The sequence below is a fragment of the Histomonas meleagridis genome, assembly GCF_020186115.1.
Source record: "Histomonas meleagridis strain 2922-C6/04-10x chromosome Unknown contig_30, whole genome shotgun sequence".
NCBI lineage: Eukaryota > Parabasalia > Tritrichomonadida > Dientamoebidae > Histomonas > Histomonas meleagridis.
The window spans coordinates 751741-774488 of NW_027150858.1; the positions used below are offsets into that span (position 1 = coordinate 751741).

Genomic DNA, 22748 nt, shown 5'->3' on the forward strand with positions numbered 1-22748 from the left:
TAGAAAAAGCAGACCCATTGATCGTTTAGGCAGAATTTTTTTTCTTCAAATCTTTTTGTCAATATTCATATGTACAAAAAAAATCCAGAACTAAACGATAATTTAACATTTAAAAAGTTACATCTAAGCCAATTGTTTTAAAACAATTCTAATTAGAATGATTTTCTTTATTTTGTCTTTTTTCAAGACAAATGAGGATTTTAATCTTATCCCACCTCACTACGAAACAGCATCAAATGCATATGGTAATTGGACATTAACAGGAAGAGCAATTAATCTTAAAAAAAGTATTCGTTTAACTTCAAATCTTCCAGATCAAGAAGGAACAATATGTTCTTTAATTCCGACAATGTTTCAAGATTGGTCAATTGAAGTTGAATTAGCAGCATATGGAGGAGAAGTTGGCGGAAGCTTTATTGCATTCTTTTTTTCTCAATCATTCTGCTTAGAAGATCAAGACAATCTAGACGGTGTAGCCATTCTGATAAATACTGGTAAAACTGATGCTACTGGATATTCTCCTGTTCACATTGTAAATGATCTCAACATTGAAAAATTTGAAAATATTGAACCATCCGGAAAGGTTCAAATTCGTAGTGACTCATACTTCCCAAGAATACTTAAATTTACACGAATGGGACAATCTTTTAGAATTGAATCTATTATTAAAGATGATGAATATCAAGTGTTAGAGACTAAAGAAATCAACATTCCTGATCGCGTTTATTTTACCATCGCAGCATTTACATCTGATACTAACACTGATATCCATGATATAATTTCGATTCGATTAATACAATTATCCGAAACCACAGATTCACCAGATTCAAAAATTGACTATGCTGACAAAAATCTTGTTGCCCTCGAAAAATCAAAATTCATCAGGAAAGAAATGAAAGAAAAAAGAAGAGAAAAACTGCCAACGGTTAAATCAATCATTGAAAAAATGGGAAACAGCACAGAATTAAACGGTCAAATGACCGATGAAGAATTCAAAAAGTCGTTTGCCCTTATTGACGAACTTATTAACAGATCCAGTACAACAATTTCATTCGACGATTTTGCAACATACTTTGAAACATATGTGAAGGAAGTTATTCGCGTTTCACAAAATAAACTTAAACATTCAGCTGACCAATTAGATGAGGTCAGTAAAGAGATTACAGGACTTTGGGATTACCTTAAAACAAAAATGTTGGACCTGAACTCAGAAGCCTTTGAATCCAAGAAATGGCTTGAAAGAGAACTGATTACTGAAATCACAAAGATGAGATCACAAAAAGGTGATTTCGATATGAACTTGGTCAAGAAAGGCTTGAAGATGGAGGCAGAAGTCGATGATTCTTTGATTCCTCTAATTCTTTTAGTAATTTGTTGTATTGAATTTGTTTGTTATTTAATTTTCTTCTTCATTCGTCGAAGCCAAACAAAGCGTTTCAAGAAGGCTGACTAAGATGGACAAAAATTTAGTCATGGTTTTAAAAATGAATTAATTTATATTACGGTCGGATAATCTAAAAACATGAATAAACAGACACTTTTGAAAATTTTTAGCATTCTGAACTTAAGTATATTTCTTTAAGTGATTTTCATTTAATGAATTCATCTGAGAGAAGAAAATTTTCTTAAATTGCACTTTTAAATAAACAAAACAAAATGAAAATAATTTATGAATTATAATGTTGTACAATAGGAGTAATTGATTCTGTTCCATCAGGCGATTGCAACAACAGCGGCGTTGTTGGCGGATTCAAATCCTGTGCCTCTGCTTCGATATCATTCAACTGTATGCTATCGCCCTGTTCTTCTTCGTCGTTAATTTTTGTATATTTTGCAGCGTAATTCACTTCTCCCTGCAATCTAAACAAAATGCCCAACGCCAATAGTACTGCGTATTCCACAACGCATTTGCCAAGTTCATATAACCAATCATCACCATTCATAACATACATAGTGATCACAATGGATACGCCAATCATTCCGAACAACAAAACAATTTGTATGTAATGAAATAGTTTCTGCTTAAGGAAAATGGAAAGGTTTTCTTGGACAATACTTGTGTTAGATAATGTCAATAGTAATGCATCGACTTGTTGTGATGTGTTTCGTATGTTTTTATAAAGTTCTCGACATAATGCTACAAGTGAAATAACAAACATAAGGAAAAGAGGAAGAAATAGGCGAGGCTCATTAGAGTATATGAACCACGTGGAAAATGTTGTGAAAGAAAAAGTGATAAGAAGATACCATAGAACAGTACGTAATGATAAAGTGTTGGAAACTATACAGAATCCTTTGGTGGAGAATAAAAGAAATAAAAGAAAACTGGAAATGAGAAAATATTGAGAAATAATACGAGAAATGGTTAAACTATCGGCTTCATCTGATTGTGAGAGAGTTCGAAGTTCTTGATATCTAAGGACATGTGAAATAAAAGCAATTACAAAAGTAAGAGTTAATTGATAATGTAAAATAATTTTGATCTTGAAATATCGGATCCAGTTGTAGACCCAGATAAGAATGGAAATAATAAATATGATGAAAAATACCATTTGGACTGTGATCGAGTTAACTTGTCGAATGTCAAGATAAGTTTTGGGATTTCGATAACGAATTGAGACGGTTTGATCAATTGGTCCAACTTGCGAAGATGGACATCGTACAACATATGGATAAATGACAGTTCTTTTTGAGACAACTCCACTGATTGTTTCATTACTTATATCAATATATGTATAATATTGAGAAATTGAGCACTCAAAAGTGTGAAGAACTAGCGATCTATGTACCTTTCCAACATTATCTGAATCAACAAGAACAAGAGATGTATTTACAGATGAAACAGTAAAATCGTATGAATAAGTTCCATTTACATCAAAACCAAAGCTTGGTAATGATACAAAATTGCTCTTGGTATACATTTTATATTTTTGGCTGAATAAAAAGCAAAAAAGAAGAGAAAGCATTTGAGCTCTCTCAGAAAAAGTGGATTTAGGTAAAAAAACGGCCGATGTGATCTGCCAGATTTTGTTGATGAGGCCTCATCTTTGATGTAAAATATAACCATGCTTTAGCTTTATCAGTAGCTTTTTTTATAATTTATGTCGTTTTTAAAATTTTTTCTAGTAACTAATGTTTTGATTTCATAAACAAACAAACAAAAAAAAAAAAAAATATTAAAAAGCAGGTGCTACTATTTCATAATAAAACTCATTATAATCTTATGCTAATAATTTCCATATATATTTGATATAAATAATAAATGATTTTTTTTTTCACGATAAAAACTTCAAATATAATTTGAAATAAAGAGATTTTCATTTGTGATTAAATATTAATATAGAAATTATTCAATAAAAAAAAATTCATTACATAATCACAAAATGATTGAAGGGAAAATGTTGTGCTAATAATAATTATTGGTAGTTAAAAGTATTCCTAATAATTTGGCTTCATTAATATAGATAAAAAATCATTTTGGGAAAAGATGTGATGAAGCTTTGAAGTGTCAAAAAAAAATATCTCTCAAAAAGATAAACTTAAGAAAAGTTGGCGTTTTCAATTGTAACAATTTTGAGGGTTGAAGTCCGTTAATCCATTTAAATAGTTTACAGGTACTATTGTTGTCAAGTTATCCACGATATGGAGGGAAGCACAACTCTTGGTCAGGAATATTCAATGAACTTAATTAAAGACGCCACAATTCAAGAATCAGATGGCAATAACTTCCCAGTGTATATTGATTCTTCCCAAAATGCGTACGACAAATATTACAATAAAATCGAAAAGTTAAACGTAAATTCAGACAAATTTTACACTGACGCGATTACTCATCAGAAAGTCCCTGCTGTTTATAATATCAACGATGAAACAGATTTAGAATTTCCAAATCCGGAAAATTATTTTTCAAAGGAAGATTATTCTAATGCAGTAGACAAATGGTATGATCGCGCCCGTTCCCATTACTCCACGTTAAGACTTCCTTTTCCTGTTTCAGGTCAATTTTATCTTCCTCAAATGCCAAAGATATGGAGCAAAGAAGAAGCCAAGCTCCCGTTGAGCGGCAGGTTTAAGACGTTCAAAGTTGACACCTGGAATTTGTTACCAACCAATTATAATGAAATGGTTAAACTTCTATTTCTTAAACAACCGATTGATCCCGAAGGCCAATTCCCAGAACAAGTTCCTCATCGTCCAGCAATTCTTTATAAGCATCATATATCATCAGAATCACAATGGCAATCACAAATGATTCCACAAGAACCAGAAGCGATAACATTTGATTCATTTGAAGAGTATGAGCAAACCTTTGTTCGATGGGCAAGCCTTGCGTCTTCCTTTATCCACAATCCTCTTATCCCGCCGAATCAATTCGAGAACATTGCATCATTGGACATCATTCCCAAAGAGGAAAAAGTGCCACTCAAATCTCCACTTTTACAGTTTGAGCCCGTTAATCTCGATGAATGGAAGAAGGCTCCGATTTCATCAGATTTCAAGAAATCGTTTGATAACATTAAGAAACGTAAATCGCATCATTCTCGTCATACTAAAACACGACGTAGTTCACGAGTCAAAGTCGAAAAAGTTAATCCATTTATTGAAGAATTTTCACAATATGGATATATTCTTGAACATATTAATTCATCAGCACCAATATGTATGCCACTTAATAACATTAAAATTAAGATCGAACGTAGCGTCAAAATTGATTTCGAACAAGAAAATGATGTTAATGATGAATTTATTCGCACATTTTTACAATTCAGTTATTCCCTTGAACAAATTGTTGAATCGATGAAACAAAAGATGGGAAATGGATTAACATTTATGGAGAACTTTGAGAAATATATTAGTGATACATCTAAGATCAAATATATTTTAGGAATGAGGAATTATGTTGAACAAAAATATGAACGACGTGTATCACTTTTATTCCGTGGATTTATAGCATCATATCATGAAACAAAATTATTTTATACATTTATATCACAACATGGATCGACCACTTTATTTTATGATTTTGTTAAATGTTTATTATCGACAATACGATCTGACTTTGTGTTATATCGTGCAGAAAATGAAAGTACATTTGGACAACAAATCAATTTCTATTATTTGTTAAATATATTTAATGATTTAATTGTCAAATGTCAAAATGCAAATCTTTCATTTGATGTCGTTCAAATATTACATACTTTAACATTTGATATATTACGCCAACTGAAAGATGAAAAATTATTAAATACAATTCGTAAGAAAGAAACTACGATGTTATTAATGTTATTACAATGTGATTCATTACAAATACATCAAATAATACTTGGTACGAATTATATTAAATGGATAAATAAAATCTCAAAACAAAATCCAATTGTAGTTCAAACAATAATACATGGTAATGCTTTAGTTACTGCATCCAAAATCTTTTTAGAATATTGTATAAGTTTAATGAAACCAAAAATATTAAAAGATGCAACATTATCAACTTATTATTTACTTGTGTCAATTAATCATTATATTATTAAAAGATGTAAACGACTTAAATTGCCAATTGATGCTAAAGAATTATTGAAAGTTTTAGAACTAACAGCATTAAATGAGAACAAAAACGTTGTGTCAACATCAGAATCTATAGCTTCAATATTAACACTCACTGATTTCATTAAAGATTATAAAGAGAGCACTTTTCAGACGTTATTAGTGAAAACAGTCGCTGCAGTATGTCAAGGATTAAAAGCAGAAGATTCGATCATATATCATGAACAAATTAAAGCATTAGAACAATTGTCTAAAGATAAGACATGTTGTTTAACAATGTCACAAATTAAACCATTCATGGAAAGTGTCGCATCACATTTCTTGGATTCAAATCCAAATATTTCACAAAAAAGTTGGAATTTCTTTTTACAACTTACATCAAATCATAATGTATTATTGGATGCAATTAAAATCCCAAATGTTAAAACAATAATGACTTCGATAGCTAACAAAGATCATATAACTTCTCTTAAGAATTTACTTTCGTTTTCCATTGAAATATTCCAAAGTAAAGATGGTAACGAACTGAAGAAACAAATCATCGAAATCTTATTACCTTCGATAGGTAAGCTTGTGACAATGTATAAGATGAGAAATTCGATCTATAAAAATAATACGCAAATGAAAGATTTGCTTCAAGAATTCATTACAACTGCACGAAAATTAAAGAAAGACGAGTTCAGTGAATTCCAAAATGCTTTATCAAAGCATTTAGGTGATGAAAAATCATCGAGATCACTTATCAAAACATTTACAAAATAAAAATGTGGGGAATAATAATCAAATACTAAAAGATAAAACATTTCGATTTTTTTTTTTTTTTTTTTAAAAAAAGAAAACTATTTAAATGAGGACATTTATTTATTTGATTAAAAATGTTAAAATTTTTTTAATGAAAATGTATTTTACTAAAAAACGCAGATTAAAACCATCGATATCAGAAAAATCCATTCAATTTTTTCATAAATTCGTTTGAATTGACGTCATTTCATTTTGAATACAAAAAGATGATATCAAAAAATTGAGACCTGTGTATTATGGGAATTGAGAAGTTTACATTTATAAACAAACAAGGTGGAAACAAATTGAGATGGCTACAACCCTTCTTGAGGCATATGATGAATTAAAAAATGAAACATCTCTCAAGCAAATTCCAAAGGAACATAAAGAAATGATTCGTTGTCTCTTACCTGAACATTATGATATGAATAACTCTTGGGCTAAGGCTACTTTCACTCAAAATCCAATGAAATATCATTACCAAATATCTAGAAATACACCGGAAATAAATATAAAGCCAGTAACTAATGAAATTCATCCAGATGAAAGTGAAAAGAATTTTCAAATGAAAATTGACCCTGAAAAAGTAGAATTATACTTCACAAGAATCACTGACCCAAAGCCAAGCAAACCAATTGCGCCTATTTCTTCTGTTTTCCAACCTTCAGTTGATGTAAATCTTAAACTTGATCAATATTCACAAAAGGCTCAAAAACCACTTTGGCGCTTCGAATCATTTTCTATTTCGGACTTTTCAATAAATGTACCAGAACTTAACGAACCAATTGGTGGATACATTCAATTATACAATTTAAAAAATCCTCAACCCATAAGTGAACCACTATTTTTCGAAGTAGTAACTGATGGTAAGTGTGCTTTTGGTCAAACTCTTGTACAAATTGTTCATATGATTTTAATTCGAAATCAAAATATTGGTCTTGCATGTTTTCTCCAAAAGATTCGTAAGACACTACGAATTCCATTTGCTATAGCACTAATGCCTCTTTTTGATAGTAAGAATGAATTTATTGCATCATCCTCATTTGAAACTTCAGATCATTCTTGGGCAACTATAACCACATCTGATGTTTATACTGCTATTAATGGCATTATCAATAATAATGCTAATGGATACATTCAAGTTCGTTCTAACATCAAAATCTCTATATCAGAAATACCAGAGACAGGCTTTAGTTATACATGGAGTGAAGGCAAGAATGAGAATCTAATCTCTATGCCACTTCATCCACCACCATATTTCCCATCGCCGATCATAACCGTCAGCAATTTTCACCTCACTTTTGCCAAACCTCCAAAGAAATGTTATTTACTTATAAAATTTTTCTTACAACATGAGCAAATTAAAATCGACAAATCTCTTGAAGGGAAGATTGGTTTTATATCATCTAATTTAAAATTACAAAGTTCATATACATCATCAGCGATGTTATCAGGGAATGAAATTACATTTCCAGACACAATACGTATCTTTGCAAACAAACAATTTACACCTAATTCACATATAATCTTTGCAGTATATACAATCAGTTTTGATAAAGAAGATTCGCCAATGATTTTATATAAAACTGGAATAATACCATTAAATTCAACAACACAACGTGAACAAAAGTATGGACTATGTAATCCAAAGAACATCTCCAAAGATTATTTAACACATTTAAAAGCGCCAAAGAAAACATTTTATTCATGTCATGTATTTTTACCATCAGCTTTATTTTTACCTGAGAAACTTATGAAGTTATCAACGTTACAAACAGAAGACACTGAAAACATAACAAAAGTAATATTAGAAATACCAAATGAAGTTCGATATCAACAATTAATACCAATTTTTACAAAAGTATTATCAACATTATCATATAAATCATATGTATATTTAATTAACTTCATTTATGAAGTAGGTAATCAACAAACTAATGAACAAATTTCAGATGTATTATGTAATTGGATAAAAACTATTTGTGATCCTAATTTATTAGGTAATAATATTCATTTAATAGAAGCAATTTGTTTTTGTTTTACACAATCTGTTAAAACTATAAAAAGTCGAAATCAATTAATAGAATCTCCATTATCTAAAAAACAACGTGAAGAAATTACAATTAAAAAAGGTTTACATAAGAAAACAAATTCACATTATTCAGAAACAGAAGAATTCCAATTAACATATGAAAAGATCTTTTATTCATTACATATCTTTTTAGATTTGTTTATCATATTATTAAATAATGTATCGAATAATGAACAATTAAAACCAGATATATTAATTAAGTTTTATTTAGAAATTTCAAATTTCATACCAAATTGTGGTAATAATATTCTTAAAGTTAAACAAATTGTTTCATCATTTAGTAACTTAATATTCTCATCAATAAATCTCTTTGAAATTAAAGACATATCAAGTGTAATACGTACGACAATTAAAAACATACGAATTTGGTCACGTGAATATAATTTATCAATAGCACAAGTCTCGAAAACTTTTTTAACATTTTTAAATCCATTTTCATATTCATCATTATTAATATTATTATGTACAATGCAAACACAAATATTACAATTAGATGCACCTATTTCACCATTTAATACATTACAATCGCAAATCTTTTCTGCGTTTACATATATATTAAAGTCAAATGATTTAGAAGCAGTTAAATTAGGATGTGAATTTTTTGCAAGATTATGTCCAATCTTAGAATCATTTTCAGATGAAATATCTTCATATATTGCATATTCATTATCTCCATTAATACAAATCATATTAAATGAAATCGATAATCCGATATTAAAAGCGAATCCTTCAATACAAATGAATTTAGTACCATTTTTATTATATTTAATTAAAAATAATGACTCGAAAATATTGACGAATTTCTTTATAGTTTCATCACAACAACAAACAATTTCATTATTTGAATCATTAGCTAAAATTGTCATCAACTCTGAAATCGAGACAAAAGAAAATTTATTTAGTTTATTAACAAAAATTATATTCCATTTCTTAACTTGTGTATTTGATGTCTTAAAAATTAACTCACAAACTAATGTTGTACATTTAATATCTGTTTTATTAGATCCGATTCAAACTTCGAAGAATTATAAATATTTCGTAAGTTTCTTAAGTAAATTTATGGAACATCAACATTGTCAACGGAGTTTAATTGAGTTATTATTAGAAAAGATTAATAACAACTTAAACTCAACACGTTGTATGGCCACTTCATTAATCTTTTATCAATTCATATGTGACTTTAAACAAAATGGTTCAGTTGTATTATCGACATTAGATACATTAGATGCGTTAACATATATATTATTAGATGTTAATATTGAACGTATAGTATTATATCAACAATTCTTAGAGATATGTATTGATTTAACAAGTTTAATGGAAAACGTTGACTTTGTTAATCAATTAAATAATCGATTAGAAGTCGCACAAAAAATTGTATCTGTAGTTGAAGAACAAAAGACATCAATTTATCCGCCGGAAATTAATTGTAAAATGGCAATGGAAATTGCTGATCAATATCATAAGTTACCGACAATGAGACTTAAATGGCTTCAAGAATGTTTACGAATTAATGTCGATAACAATGATTATGTATCTGCGTTCATTACACAAATTCATATCATTGCATTATCATTAAGTGCTTATTCATTCTTAAATCGAAAACTTTTCGATTACCCTAAAATTAAAGTTGATAAAGATAACTCAAATCATTTAACAATTGTTCAGCCGAATTTAAACACATTTCCAAAATATATATATCCAAACAAACAATTATATATTGACTTTAGTTTTATGCCTGAAGTATTACCTGAAGTACAAATCGAATATGAAAATATGGACAAAAATTCGTTAGGCTTATTAAATAAGTTTACCTATAACTTCTTAATTGAAGAATTCGAACGTGCTATAGACTATGGAAAAAAGGCAAAGTTATATTACTCATTAAGACCAATTTTATCAATGGAAATGAGACTCGTTAAAATCGCTAATAATAAAGAACAACTTTCAAAAGTGTTCGATAACTTAAGTAAAGTATTCGATTTGATTAACGTGTCGAACGTTAAGAAGACGTTAGAGCTTCCACTTTCATTTTATTTAATCGAAGAAAGACAATCAAATCAACAAGTTATAAGATCTGTATATTGTATTGGTAATGATAATAATGAAGATGATAATGTTATTAATGAAAATATGAAAAATTATTTATCAAAACAAGAACGTTATTTAAACGTACCTATAAATATTTGTAGAAACCATAATTCAAAGAATTGTAATGAACCTGGTATATGTATAATACCTTTAGAACCTATGGATAATAATGATTGTATTATCGATGGTGAATTTAAACATTGTTGGAACAAATTCAAAACGAAAGCTGATTTGAATGGTTATTTTGACAGTATTTCAATGGTTTACGTGACAACGGCAAATTATTCACCTCACTATCGAATGTATACTTCAATTAATGATTATCAAGAAAAAATTGTTAAGTTTTCGGAATTGGTTAATGATAACATTAATGATTATTGTGATGCTTTAGATGTTGTTTGTAAAGAAGTTGAAGATTGGTTCGAATATAATAATTTCGATGATAAAGATTTAAAGGCCGATGAATTGTTTGGTCCGGATGCACATAAACTTGTTAAAGTTGTTAGCGGTACTTTGGAAGGGGCGAAAAGGATTTTGAATTTGTTGAGAAATAATGAGAATGAGTTAACTCTGAGTTTAGCGAGTAAAATGAGAGAGAAATATGTGAAGGCAATGCAAATGATGTTCTGCTGTAAGTTGTCATTGCCGAATCACGATAAGTTCGAACAGTCTGTGAATGTGTGTTTTAAGAATGTGAATGATTTCTTGGAACAATACGGATTGAGTAAAGTCACAGACGAACCTTATCAGGGTAAAAGTGATAGAGCTAATAACTTCTTCTAAATAAAAGAAAATTTAAAATAATTTTTGTTAATTGTATATTTGTGCGAATATGATATTATGTCATCGTACTTGATGATTAAACATTAAGATGATCGATTTAGGGGCACTACAAATTTACAATGCAATTTTGAAATGATAACATGTTATAAGTATAGGGGGTGGAAAAAGTCTTTGCGTGCGAATTTTTTTATTCAAAATAATTAAGTAAATATTTTTTTAATTATTGCTAATTAATGTACTCCCCTTGGTTTTCAATTACCATGAAAAGTCGGTTCATCCATTCATTATACACGGATTTAAATATATCTTTTGGTATATTGTATAGCAATTCAGTCACTTTTTCCAAAAGTTCATTTTCATTCTGAAATTCACATCCTTCTAGTAACTTTTTAACATACCCAAAGAGAAAAAAGTCCGAAGAAGCTAGATCCGGTTCGTACGGAGGATGATCAAGTCTTTTTATGCCTAAATCATTGAATTTTTGAGCAACCAAATGTGGTCTTGCATTATGTAAATGTAAAAAGTATCCTTTTGTTTTGATTTTTTGAGCTAAATCTTCAAGAACAACTTCCGCAAAAAACTCCCTATTAAATTTTCTATCGAGCGGAAGCATTGTAATTGATTTAATACCTGTTATTCCCCAAATAACAGATATTATTGCTTTTTTCGCTCCAATAGTTTGTTTGACTTTTTGCGGACAAGGCTGCCTTGATTCTAACCACATTGTATTTCTAGGGTTTACAAAGTATACCCATGTTTCATCTTGTGTAAGAATCATCCTTATCTTTCGCTCGTTTGCAGTTGTTAAAAATTCTAATAATTCCTTTGCAATATGCACCCTTTTTGCCTTAATTTCTTCAGTAAGTAAATGTGGTACCCATTTGAAATTTACCTTCCTCATTTGTAATTTGTTTATTAAAATATTTTTTCACAGTTTTTATATCAGCATTTGTAATTTTAGCAATTTTTTTTGGTACTTGCATAAGGGTTTGACGTTAAAAAATTTCTGATTTTTGGCTCTAAATCGGTTCTTTCTGGTCTTCCTTTTCTGGGAAGATCAAAAATCGTACATGTTCCTTCTCGTAACTTTTTTGTTCTATCTTGAATAGTTCTTAATGCGGGTGCATCATTTTTATATACATCAAGCAACTCACTATATATGATAGAATTATCTAATCCTTTTTTCCAAAGGGAGTTGATAACTGCGCGGATTTCAACCTGAGTTTCATTCATTGAAAATGTTTAACGTTTTTTCTGACAATCCACTTTTCTTGTATGAATTTTATTTGAACTAGTAAATAAAATGCCTTAGTTTTATTTTAAAAAATAATTCATTTAGAACATGTACTATTTAATAATATATTTCAATTTCTTATTAAATAACTTCATTACATAAAAAAAAGCTCGCGCAAAGACTTTTTCCACCTCCTATATTTTTCACACTACTTTCTTATTTTCATATAATTATAACTGACAATTATTTAAGAAAGTTAATCATCAACTAAATAATCTTTTTCAAGCATATATGCTGTTTAAAATATTTTAAATGATTTCCAAATTTCAAATTATTTGAATAAAACAAATAAATGCTTTTAATATTAATATTAATTCTCTTTTGTTCAAGAAGTAATCTAACGATTTCTATATTATCTTTTTCAGACACAATCATAAGTATTGTTTTAAATAATGTATACAATTTCCAAATATTATTTTGAACATATCTTAAATATAACAAATAAATATTTATTAATATCAACTCATACATATTCAAAAAGTAATTTCATTGTTTCTAAAATTTCTGTTTTTTCCTGTACAAATTTTTGCTTTTTTAATAGGTTTCACATCTTACTCGTTCTGTGATATTTATCATTAATGCTTAACATTACATTTCTAATCTGAGGATGCAAAATGTAATAATTTAAAATACAATACCAACAAATCCAAAATCAATTCCCAAAACAAATACTCAAGAAAACTTTTGAATTATTTTATAAAAATTAAATTATAATTTGTACACACAAAACATAAAAAACAAATACCAACACCAGTATAATTTATTGTAAAATCGTATTCCAATTGAACTGGTAAAATTCCTTTTTTAAAATATAAAATAAGTTCCACAAAATCGTCTCGAAGATATCATTTATATCCATTGGTCATCTTCTTCATTCGCAATTAACGTGTTGAACTCAGTGTTAACTTGTTCAACTTTTGTACATTCTGATGACTGCGAATGTATTTGCGATTTTGTGGGTGAAATTTCACTTTTGTTGTTTCGAATTATGAAGATAACAAGTCCAATGACGATAAGAACAAATGCGACTGCGCCGCAGACAATGCCAACGATGACTTTCGATGAAAGCGCTTCGTTTTGTTCAGTGGACTGAAGATATGTCAGAACGAAATAAGTAAAGTCGTAATAATATGTGGTATAAAAACATATTGTGTATTCGTAATAAATAGATTGGGTGTAATAGTAAGTGTATGTGGAATTGATCACAGTAACGAATATTGTGTGAGACAAAAATGTGTTGTCGACGAGTAATGTCTGGGTAATAGATATATAATTTGTTATAGAATATGAATATGCGTTACTTTGCGTGTGTGCATTTGATTTAGTGAAAGAATTCGATTTGAAAATTGTATTAGTTCGTGTAAATGTATTCGATTTAGTGAATGCATTTGACTTCGAATATGTATTACTTTGCGAAAATGATTCTGAATTTGTGAATGTGTGCGTTGCCCACCGATACGGATTACATCCGTCAATTGGTGTACCTTTGATTACATTATATGATCCAAACGTATCTCCTTTATATAAATCTGATGTCATAACATTTGTTGTTGATGCTCCATAGAAAATATTCTCGGCGATGCCTTCTGATGATTCATAACCCAAAAAATAAATACATTTGAGATTTTCACAATTACCAAATGCATATTCACCAATAAATGTTACATTTTCTCCAATTATAATTGTACCTAAATTAGAACTATATTCAAATGCATTATTTTCAATTGATGTAACAAAATTTGTTATTGTAATATTAGTTAATGAACATTTAAAAAATGAATAACTTCCAATAGTTTTAATTGATTTTGGAATGTCAAATGTTTCATTTTGTTTTCCTGATGGATAACAAATGATCGTAGTAGTTCCTTTATCATAAAGAATACCTTCTTTATCTTTAAAATATTCATTCCCTTCTAAAACGTGAATATTGTTAAGTGATGTACATTCAGAAAATGCGCGTGATTCAATTGTTGTCACTGAATTTGGTATAGTAATATTTATTAATGAACTACACCCATAAAATGCAGATTTTTTAATTATTGTAACTGAATTTGACATTGAAATATTTATTAATGAAGAACATAAACGAAATGCAGAATCTCCAATTGTTATAACATTGTTTCCAATGATAACTGTGTTCAATTGAGATGATTGAAATGAATTGCTTCCAATCGTATTTAAATTATAAAATTCAGCTGAGAATAATGAAGTCCATTCTATAAATTCATTTGCTTCCATATTTTCAATATTACATTGAATAATAAGATGTTCTGTCCTAGATTTATATGAATCTTTCGTATCATATTCACTCGAATTAGTTATAATAAGAGTTTTATTCGTTTCATTAAATATTTCTTTTGATTGAATAAAAAAAATTATAAGTAATATTGGAATGATTTGAGATTTCATTTTCTCTTTTTTATATTTATTATTAAGTGTTTTTAAATATTTCATCATAATAACGATAGTAATAATTAAAGATAATAAAATTATAAAATGATAATGAAAATAAATATTAATAATATTTTGATAAAAATTTTTTAGTAAAACTTTTGTTAAACTTGTTTTATTTAATGATAATGATGTATTATAATATGTTAATATTGATGACAAATTGAATAAAAATTTAAAGACTTGATAATTCTTAAAATTTTGAATAAAAGAAATATAAAAATTAGAAAGGAATGAAAAATGATTATTTTTAACGTACACGATCTTCATAAAACCATTAAATTTGATATTTGAAAAATTTTTAAGAATCAACAAATTTTGAAAATGTTGTAAAAATAATTTTCCAAACATTATTAAATTTTGTGACATTTTTTGAATTTGGAATGGCATTTGAACATGAATAGTCATTAACAGAACACACATTGGCATTGAAAAAGATTTTGGATTTGAGTGTGGAAAATTTAGCTAACGTTAGGAAAACGTTTTATATTCAATTTTTTTATATCAAAATTGTTTATTCATTTATAAAGTTATCAAAAAGCGATTTATGACACATTCGAAATCCGTCGTAAACATTATATGAAAAAGCTTTTTTATATCAATAATTGATTGACAATTTAATTTTCAATCAATTCGTAAAATAACCTTTTTGCCTCAATCTAAATTTTCTTCGATGCTAGTCTGTCTTCTGTTAATGACTATTCATGTTCAAATACCATCTCAAATCCAAAAAATGTCACAAAATTTAATAATGTTTGGGAAATTATTTATACAACATTTCAAAAATTTGTTGATTCTTAAAAATTTTTCAAATATCAAATTTAATGGTTTTATGAAGATCGTGTACGTTAAAAATAATCATTTTTCATTCCTTTCTAATTTTTATATTTCTTTTATTCAAAATTTTAAGAATCATCAAGTCTTTAAATTTTTATTCAATTTGTCATCAATATTAACATATTATAATACATCATTATCATTAAATAAAACAAGTTTAACAAAAGTTTTACTAAAAAATTTTTATCAAAATATTATTAATATTTATTTTCATTATCATTTTATAATTTTATTATCTTTATTTATTACTGCCGTTATTATGATTAAATATTTAAAAACATTTAATAATAAATATAAAAAAGAGAAAATTAAATATCAAATCATTCCAATATTATTTATAATTTTTTTTATTCGATCGAAAGAAATATTTAATGAAACGAATAAAACTCTTATTATAACTAATTCAAGTGAATATGAATCAAGAGGTGAATATAAAGAAGAAACAGAACATATTATTATTCAATATAATATTGAAAATATGGAAGCAAATGAATTTTCAAAATGGACTTCTTTATACTCAGCTGAATTTTTATAATATAAATACGATTGGAAATAATTCATTTCAATCATGTTCTAAATTAAAAACAGTTATCATTGGGAACAATGTTATAACAATTGGAGATTTTGCATTTTGTTTATGTTCTCAATTGAACACAGTTGTTATTGGAAACAATGTTATAACAATTGGAGATTCTGCATTTAATGGGTGTAGTACATTAATGAATATTACAATACCAAATTCAGTAACAACAATTGGACCACGTGTTTTTTCTGAATGTACATCACTTAACAATATTCACGTTTTAGAAGGGAATGAATATTTTAAAGATAAAAAAGGTATTCTTTATAATAAAGGAATTACTACGATCATTTGTTATCCATTAGGAAAACAAAATGAAACATTTTACATTCCAAAATCGATTAAAACTATTGGAAGTTATTCATTTTATAAATGTTCATTAATGAATATTACAATAACAAATTTTGTTACATCTATTGAAACCAGTGCATTTGAATTTAGTTCTAAATTATATACAATTATAATTGGAGAAAATGTAACATTTATTGGTGATTATGCATTTGGTGGTTGCACAAATCTCAAATGTATTTATTTTTTGGGTTATGAGTCACCAGACAACATCGCCGAGAATATTTTCTATGGAGCATCAACAACAAATGTTATGACATCAGATTTATATAAAGGAGATACGTTTGGATCATATAATGTAATCAAAGGTACACCAATTGACGGATGTAATCCGTATCGGTGGGCAACGCACACATTCACAAATTCAGAATCATTTTCGCAAAGTAACACATATTCGAAGTCAAATACATTTACACTAAGAAGTAATACATTTTCTAAATCGAATACATTTATATCTTCAAAAGGATTTGATGAAACTTATATTATTACATTAATATTTACACAATCAATTACAAATACAATTATTCCGAAAACGCTTATTACTCATACTATCAGTGTTTTTATAAATAATTCGATATATTCATATACTAAAACTATCATTATTTCATATGAATATACTGTTATTAATTATTTTTCATATATTTCATATTACACAGGATTTTATACTGTTTTTTATCAAAATCAAAATAATAACAATCAAGAAAATAAAAATTCTGTTATAATTATTTCTGTTAGTGTAAGTCTTTTAGTAGTTATAATTCTTATTGTTCTTATTCTTATAATTCTTCATAAGCATCAACAAATAACACAAAAAGCGAATGAAGAAATTGTCACTAATGAATATCATGAAACTGAAAACGAAGAAGCTATAGATAACATTAATCTTCTAAATCTCAGTAAAATCGAAGAAGATCCATTTGCCAACGACTTCAAAGAAAATGAATATATTACAAATATATAATTTTAAAAAATTTATCAAAATGTTTGTCTGGTATTACTTTATTTCGAAACGAAAATTTTACGAATTGTTCTTTATCTTTTCCTAGGAAAGTCGGCCTTTTAAAAGATGTTTCGTCTTGAAAAAGCATCTTTTTCCTAATACTTTTTTATGGATACGATTAAAACATACTCTGATTTTTATTCAAGCATAGAATAAAACCTTTTCCAAAAATGAATTTATAAACTAACATATGCTATTAATAAATGTAACTATTAATATATAATAATTTTTAAAATAATTAGAATTTATAAGAAAAATCAATACATGTCCTTTTAAAATAAATTTGCGTGTATTATCATCAAAGCAAAGCAGCTAATTACTCATATATTCACCGCCAAACTTTATAAATATTCCGAAGTGCCAAAAGCTGATTTCGTATCATCACAACTTCCTTATGTTTAACAATATGTTTGCACACATTGACCATAATCTTTGAAATATTTTTTTTCAGTATAATTTTTATTAAGATTTAATTCAGCTTTCGCATTCTTAATATCAAAATTGCTATTAATTGTTTATTATTTCGCTTATTTCTTATTTAAGTTACTCTCTATTTCTCTCCTCTTCTAAATCTTCTTCTTTCTTATGTTTACTTTCGTCAGTTTCATCTTCTTCTTTTATTTTCTTTTCTTCGTCTGTTTCCTCCACTTCTTTTTCGTTACTTTCTATTTCATTTAGTTCTTCTTCATCGCCAATTTTCCCTACGTACAAATCTTCGTCGATATTTTCCCTATTATTACTTATTTCATTTTCATTTTCTTCTTCTTGGTCGTCGTCATCATCACTTACTTCATCCGGATCAACTCTTTCATAAAACAGAACATAAGCTTCAGCCTTTTGATCCTTTGCCTTTTCTTCGCTTGATTCGGACACGTGTGAATCATTAAAACTATACCATTTCCCATGTACGTGATGATCCAACACGTTTATTGCATGTGCAGTGTAATGACCACCTTCGAGACTTCCCATATGTTCAGATATTGCATATAATTTATATATCAAAGGCTTATCATCATTTTTCGGGCCTTTAACATATTGACTCATATCGATTTCCATTGGGTAATCGACATTTATATCGAGTTTCTTAGTGTCGTACATTCCATTTTGAACGAAACGTTTCAAATGTACAATTAAACATTTAGGTATAGACCATATATCTAATTGTTTATCTGCACATACATGTTTACGACAATGAGGACAAAACCATTCATTACCTTCGTCAAGTGTTTCATTCATTGTATAATATTCGAAACATTTCTCTAATGTTATAGTCATTTCACTTTCATCTTCTTCAACTTTTCCACTTGATTCTGGTTTAATATGTCTTAGAAGTGCTTCTAATGAAAATCCACTTTCGACATTTGTTGATTTTGAATCTAATGTTAACTTAACTATACGTGTAGATAAATAAGGATATTCTTTATCTGCTGTTAAACTTTTATCAGTATCATAATAATAACTTGAAATCGTTGCATGAATTTTACGGCCATCTTCGAATTCTTCTGTAGGTAATTTAACATGTTCAATCATTTCTTTCATGATTTCATTAACTTCAACTTCTTCTTTAGATTTCTCATCCCAAATTGATGAAAGTCTTTCAGTTGCAGAGTCGGCTATTTCTTCTTCAGTTGCATCTTTAGAATTAACTGGTATTAATGTCGGGAAGATTAATTCTTTCTCTTTATCATATGTATAAGAAGTATATTGTGATTTCTCTTCGAAGTTCATCTTTAATGTGACTGGTACATAAAATTTGGTTTCATCCGGAATTTCCATTACATAATATTCCGGTTTACTATAATATGAATATCGTGAACTTGACGGCTCTAATTTCCATGTGATTTTACTTGAATATGATTCTTTCATACCTGCAACGACTTTAACTTCTCGATTAATTTGTTCTGAGACTGCTTTCGAGATATTTTCAAATGTTAATGGCGTTCGAATTATTATTGATAATTCTCGACGTGGTTCTTTAAAGTCATAAGGAATAAATGTTACGTCCATTGTTAATGGCTTAGGTTTTGCCATAGGTAATGATAATGAAAAATATGGCTCGAATATAACAGTAGTAATATTACAATTGGGACAATATAATCTTGAACGTAATTGCCCATAAAATGTATCAATGATCATTGAGTCACAACGTTTCTTAAAGTTCTCCCAACTAAGTTTGCTAACTTCTTCATCATTAGTTCCATCGCCAACAACATTCTCTGTGGATTCCTTAACACGACGTCGATTTAAATCTTCACTTAAGCCATCTAACATAAACGTAATTAACTCATGTGAATCTTGTTGTCCCCAACCACTAAATCGTTCAGTAAATTCACCAATCGTCCGCTTGAGTTCAATAGGACTAATGACTGACTTCTTGCCACTCCATATCTCTTTAAATAATGAGATAAAGGCTTCGGCTAATTTGCCTTTCATACCAATCGGATTGGTACGGTTTAAATCTTGCTCCCAATCACTATGTAAAAACAACTTCTTAAGTGGATTTGTATGAACTAAACATTGGATACCGGAATTAAAGAAACATGTATTTGTGAGATTTTGTAATCCAACTAAACCTGGCGCTTTAGCTGGACCATATTGCGTGGTTGAATAGTAGGAGTATGAGTATGCTCCATATGATGGAGAACTATATGTTGGTGTATAATAATAATTATTACTATATATGGTGGGAGATGAATAAGTAATGGGTTCACTTTCTTTGAAGTTGGAGACCCATTCGCCGTCTTCACCTTTGACATCAAGATAAATATTTTGATCAGGATATATTCGATAATTTCGCATCATCTTTTTGTCTTTCATGACTTTGGAAAAATACTTGTTGTTGTAGTCAATAATACGACATTCGGTATCTTGCGGTAAATTAAATAAGGAAAGTACTTTTTTCTTGAAATCGCCACAATTCTCAAATTTGTTGGTAATGATTTCTTTCTCTTCTTCTTTGTAATTGACTTTAACCTTCAGAGGTATAAGTGGCCTAGGTTTACCTTCAACTTCAATCATGTTAATTTCAAGTTCAGGTCCCCCTCCATTCCATTTTAACAGCTTATTCCATGCTTGTTCAGAGATTACGTAATAATCACTATTTAATATCTTGTTTTCAAAATCAATGTTTCCATCTGAATCAGTAAGATCAGAATTATTAATGGGACATTCCTTATTTTCATTATTTCCAATAATTTCTCGAACATCGGAAACCCACGCTTCAGAAAGAAGATATGCTTTCTCGTTTAACTTTGGTTTCATGATTTTTTGGATTATTTTAAGTTGAACATTCAAAGGTGGTACAACACCTTCTTCCTCTTTATACTCTTCTGAATCGTATTCACTAGAGGAATCATCGCTATAGCTGTTCATTTCGTAAATGGAATGAATAAAATGTGCAGCTAACCGTTTAGCAGCCCGACAAAAATTCGGACCAAAGAATCAATTGAAAAATTGTTGCATAAGATATCGTTAAGCAATTGATATAAATGATTTCTAGGGTGAGTGTTATGTTTAATGAAGAAAAAAATTGTCAGTTATTTAATAGAGAAATAAAAATAATTGTTTTGAATTGTAATTCCATTAAACATATGTAAATATAACATATATCATCAAAAACATATATAAAGAATTTAAATTGATGGTGAAAAATCTGATTATAATTATTTTAAATTAATGCAAAAAATTAAAATGAGATTGGGTTCAAACCGTTCAATTATTTGCTTCACAAAAAAATTGAGGTGTGCTCCAAAAACGTTAAGAATCCCAGAAATGATTGAGTGAGTGAACTATTCAAATAACTTAATGCTGACACAAGAGGAACTTGGAAAAATAATCAGCAAATGCACTAAATGTGTAATCACAAGTGGCCACTTTTTCCTGATAGCATTCTAATACATGTTTGGTCGTTGCAATTATTGGAATTAATTACGATTTTATCTATAAATCAATTTCATCGATATAACATTATAATGAAAAATAAAATATAACCATTCTAATTAATTATTACTAATACATATATAAGTACAATCGGCTAAGCATAAATATATATCGATTCTCACAAAATATTTTCATTTTTTTGATAAAATTTTGAATACTATCGTTCAGGACGATCTAATAATTCTGAATGCAGATTGTCACTTTTGAATTATATGATTGTTGATATTTAGCGACTCTTTTAAATGATATTTAATCGTTAGCCGCCGTACGATAGTGAAAGTGAATCAACGGTTACTAGATATTCTGACATGGTCCATTTTTTGATATGAATATGATCGTTATAAATATTTTGTCTTCGTCCACTTTTTAAGTGTCTTTTAATAATATATTATTTTGCCACATTCACTTTTTGAGTAGCAACTATCGTCAAACTCCACTGAACATATCGACAAATATTCATCAACAATAAATTAGATAAATTTTGGCAAAATAATAGGTTTAAAATTTCTGACACCTGACCATCAAAAAATGCCGTTTTAAGTGTTTAGTTCATTTATCATGAGTTTAACAAACTATCCAGACGAAGACATTACAAACAACCATAATCTTTCAACTGGAATAAGGACATATGAAGCAAGAGATGACAACCCATCATTTTCTTATGATTCAATGCAAAAGAAAATTGATTCACTTGAAGAAATTAAACAGGAAACACTGGCGAAACTTCAACTAGATGAATGCATTGAAGCAATAACAATAGAACCTGACGAAATTTGTAACCAATTAATTCAAGAACTTGAGATGAAATTTTCAGCAGAATTCCGAACCACAGAAGCTTACGAACAAATTAAAGAAAAAATTATGAGTGAGGTAACAGCCAAATGTGAGGAATTTACAGATATTATAAAGGAAATAAAATTTAAGCAACTTCAATATTACAAAGGAAAAATTATTACTGTTATCAATGAATATGAACCTAAGGTTATTGAAAAACTTGGTAAAAGCAAACAAA

General features: G+C 28.3%; 4 protein-coding genes across 4 annotated transcripts; 3 read left to right on the forward strand and 1 right to left on the reverse strand.

The window, feature by feature from the left end:
- Positions 1 to 157: 157 nt before the first annotated feature.
- On the forward strand, positions 158 to 1453 carry GO595_004974 (Legume-like lectin family protein; the record flags this gene model as incomplete). Its single annotated transcript, XM_067918164.1, has 1 exon — positions 158 to 1453. The coding sequence occupies one exon, from the start codon at positions 158 to 160 to the stop codon at positions 1451 to 1453; it is 1296 nt and encodes a 431-aa protein (XP_067774992.1).
- A 2189-nt stretch (positions 1454 to 3642) lies between these two features.
- Positions 3643 to 6303, forward strand: GO595_004975 (uncharacterized protein; the record flags this gene model as incomplete). Its single annotated transcript, XM_067918166.1, has 2 exons — positions 3643 to 4921; positions 5705 to 6303. The coding sequence occupies 2 exons, from the start codon at positions 3643 to 3645 to the stop codon at positions 6301 to 6303; spliced, it is 1878 nt and encodes a 625-aa protein (XP_067774993.1).
- A 328-nt stretch (positions 6304 to 6631) lies between these two features.
- On the forward strand, positions 6632 to 11287 carry GO595_004976 (dedicator of cytokinesis protein 10; the record flags this gene model as incomplete). The annotated part of the gene is made up of 2 exons (XM_067918167.1): positions 6632 to 7950; positions 9466 to 11287. The coding sequence occupies 2 exons, from the start codon at positions 6632 to 6634 to the stop codon at positions 11285 to 11287; spliced, it is 3141 nt and encodes a 1046-aa protein (XP_067774994.1).
- A 7053-nt stretch (positions 11288 to 18340) lies between these two features.
- GO595_004977 (Clan CA, family C19, ubiquitin hydrolase-like cysteine peptidase) lies at positions 18341 to 21169 on the reverse strand (the record flags this gene model as incomplete). The annotated part of the gene is made up of 1 exon (XM_067918168.1): positions 18341 to 21169. The coding sequence occupies one exon, from the start codon at positions 21167 to 21169 to the stop codon at positions 18341 to 18343; it is 2829 nt and encodes a 942-aa protein (XP_067774995.1).
- Positions 21170 to 22748: the final 1579 nt, after the last annotated feature.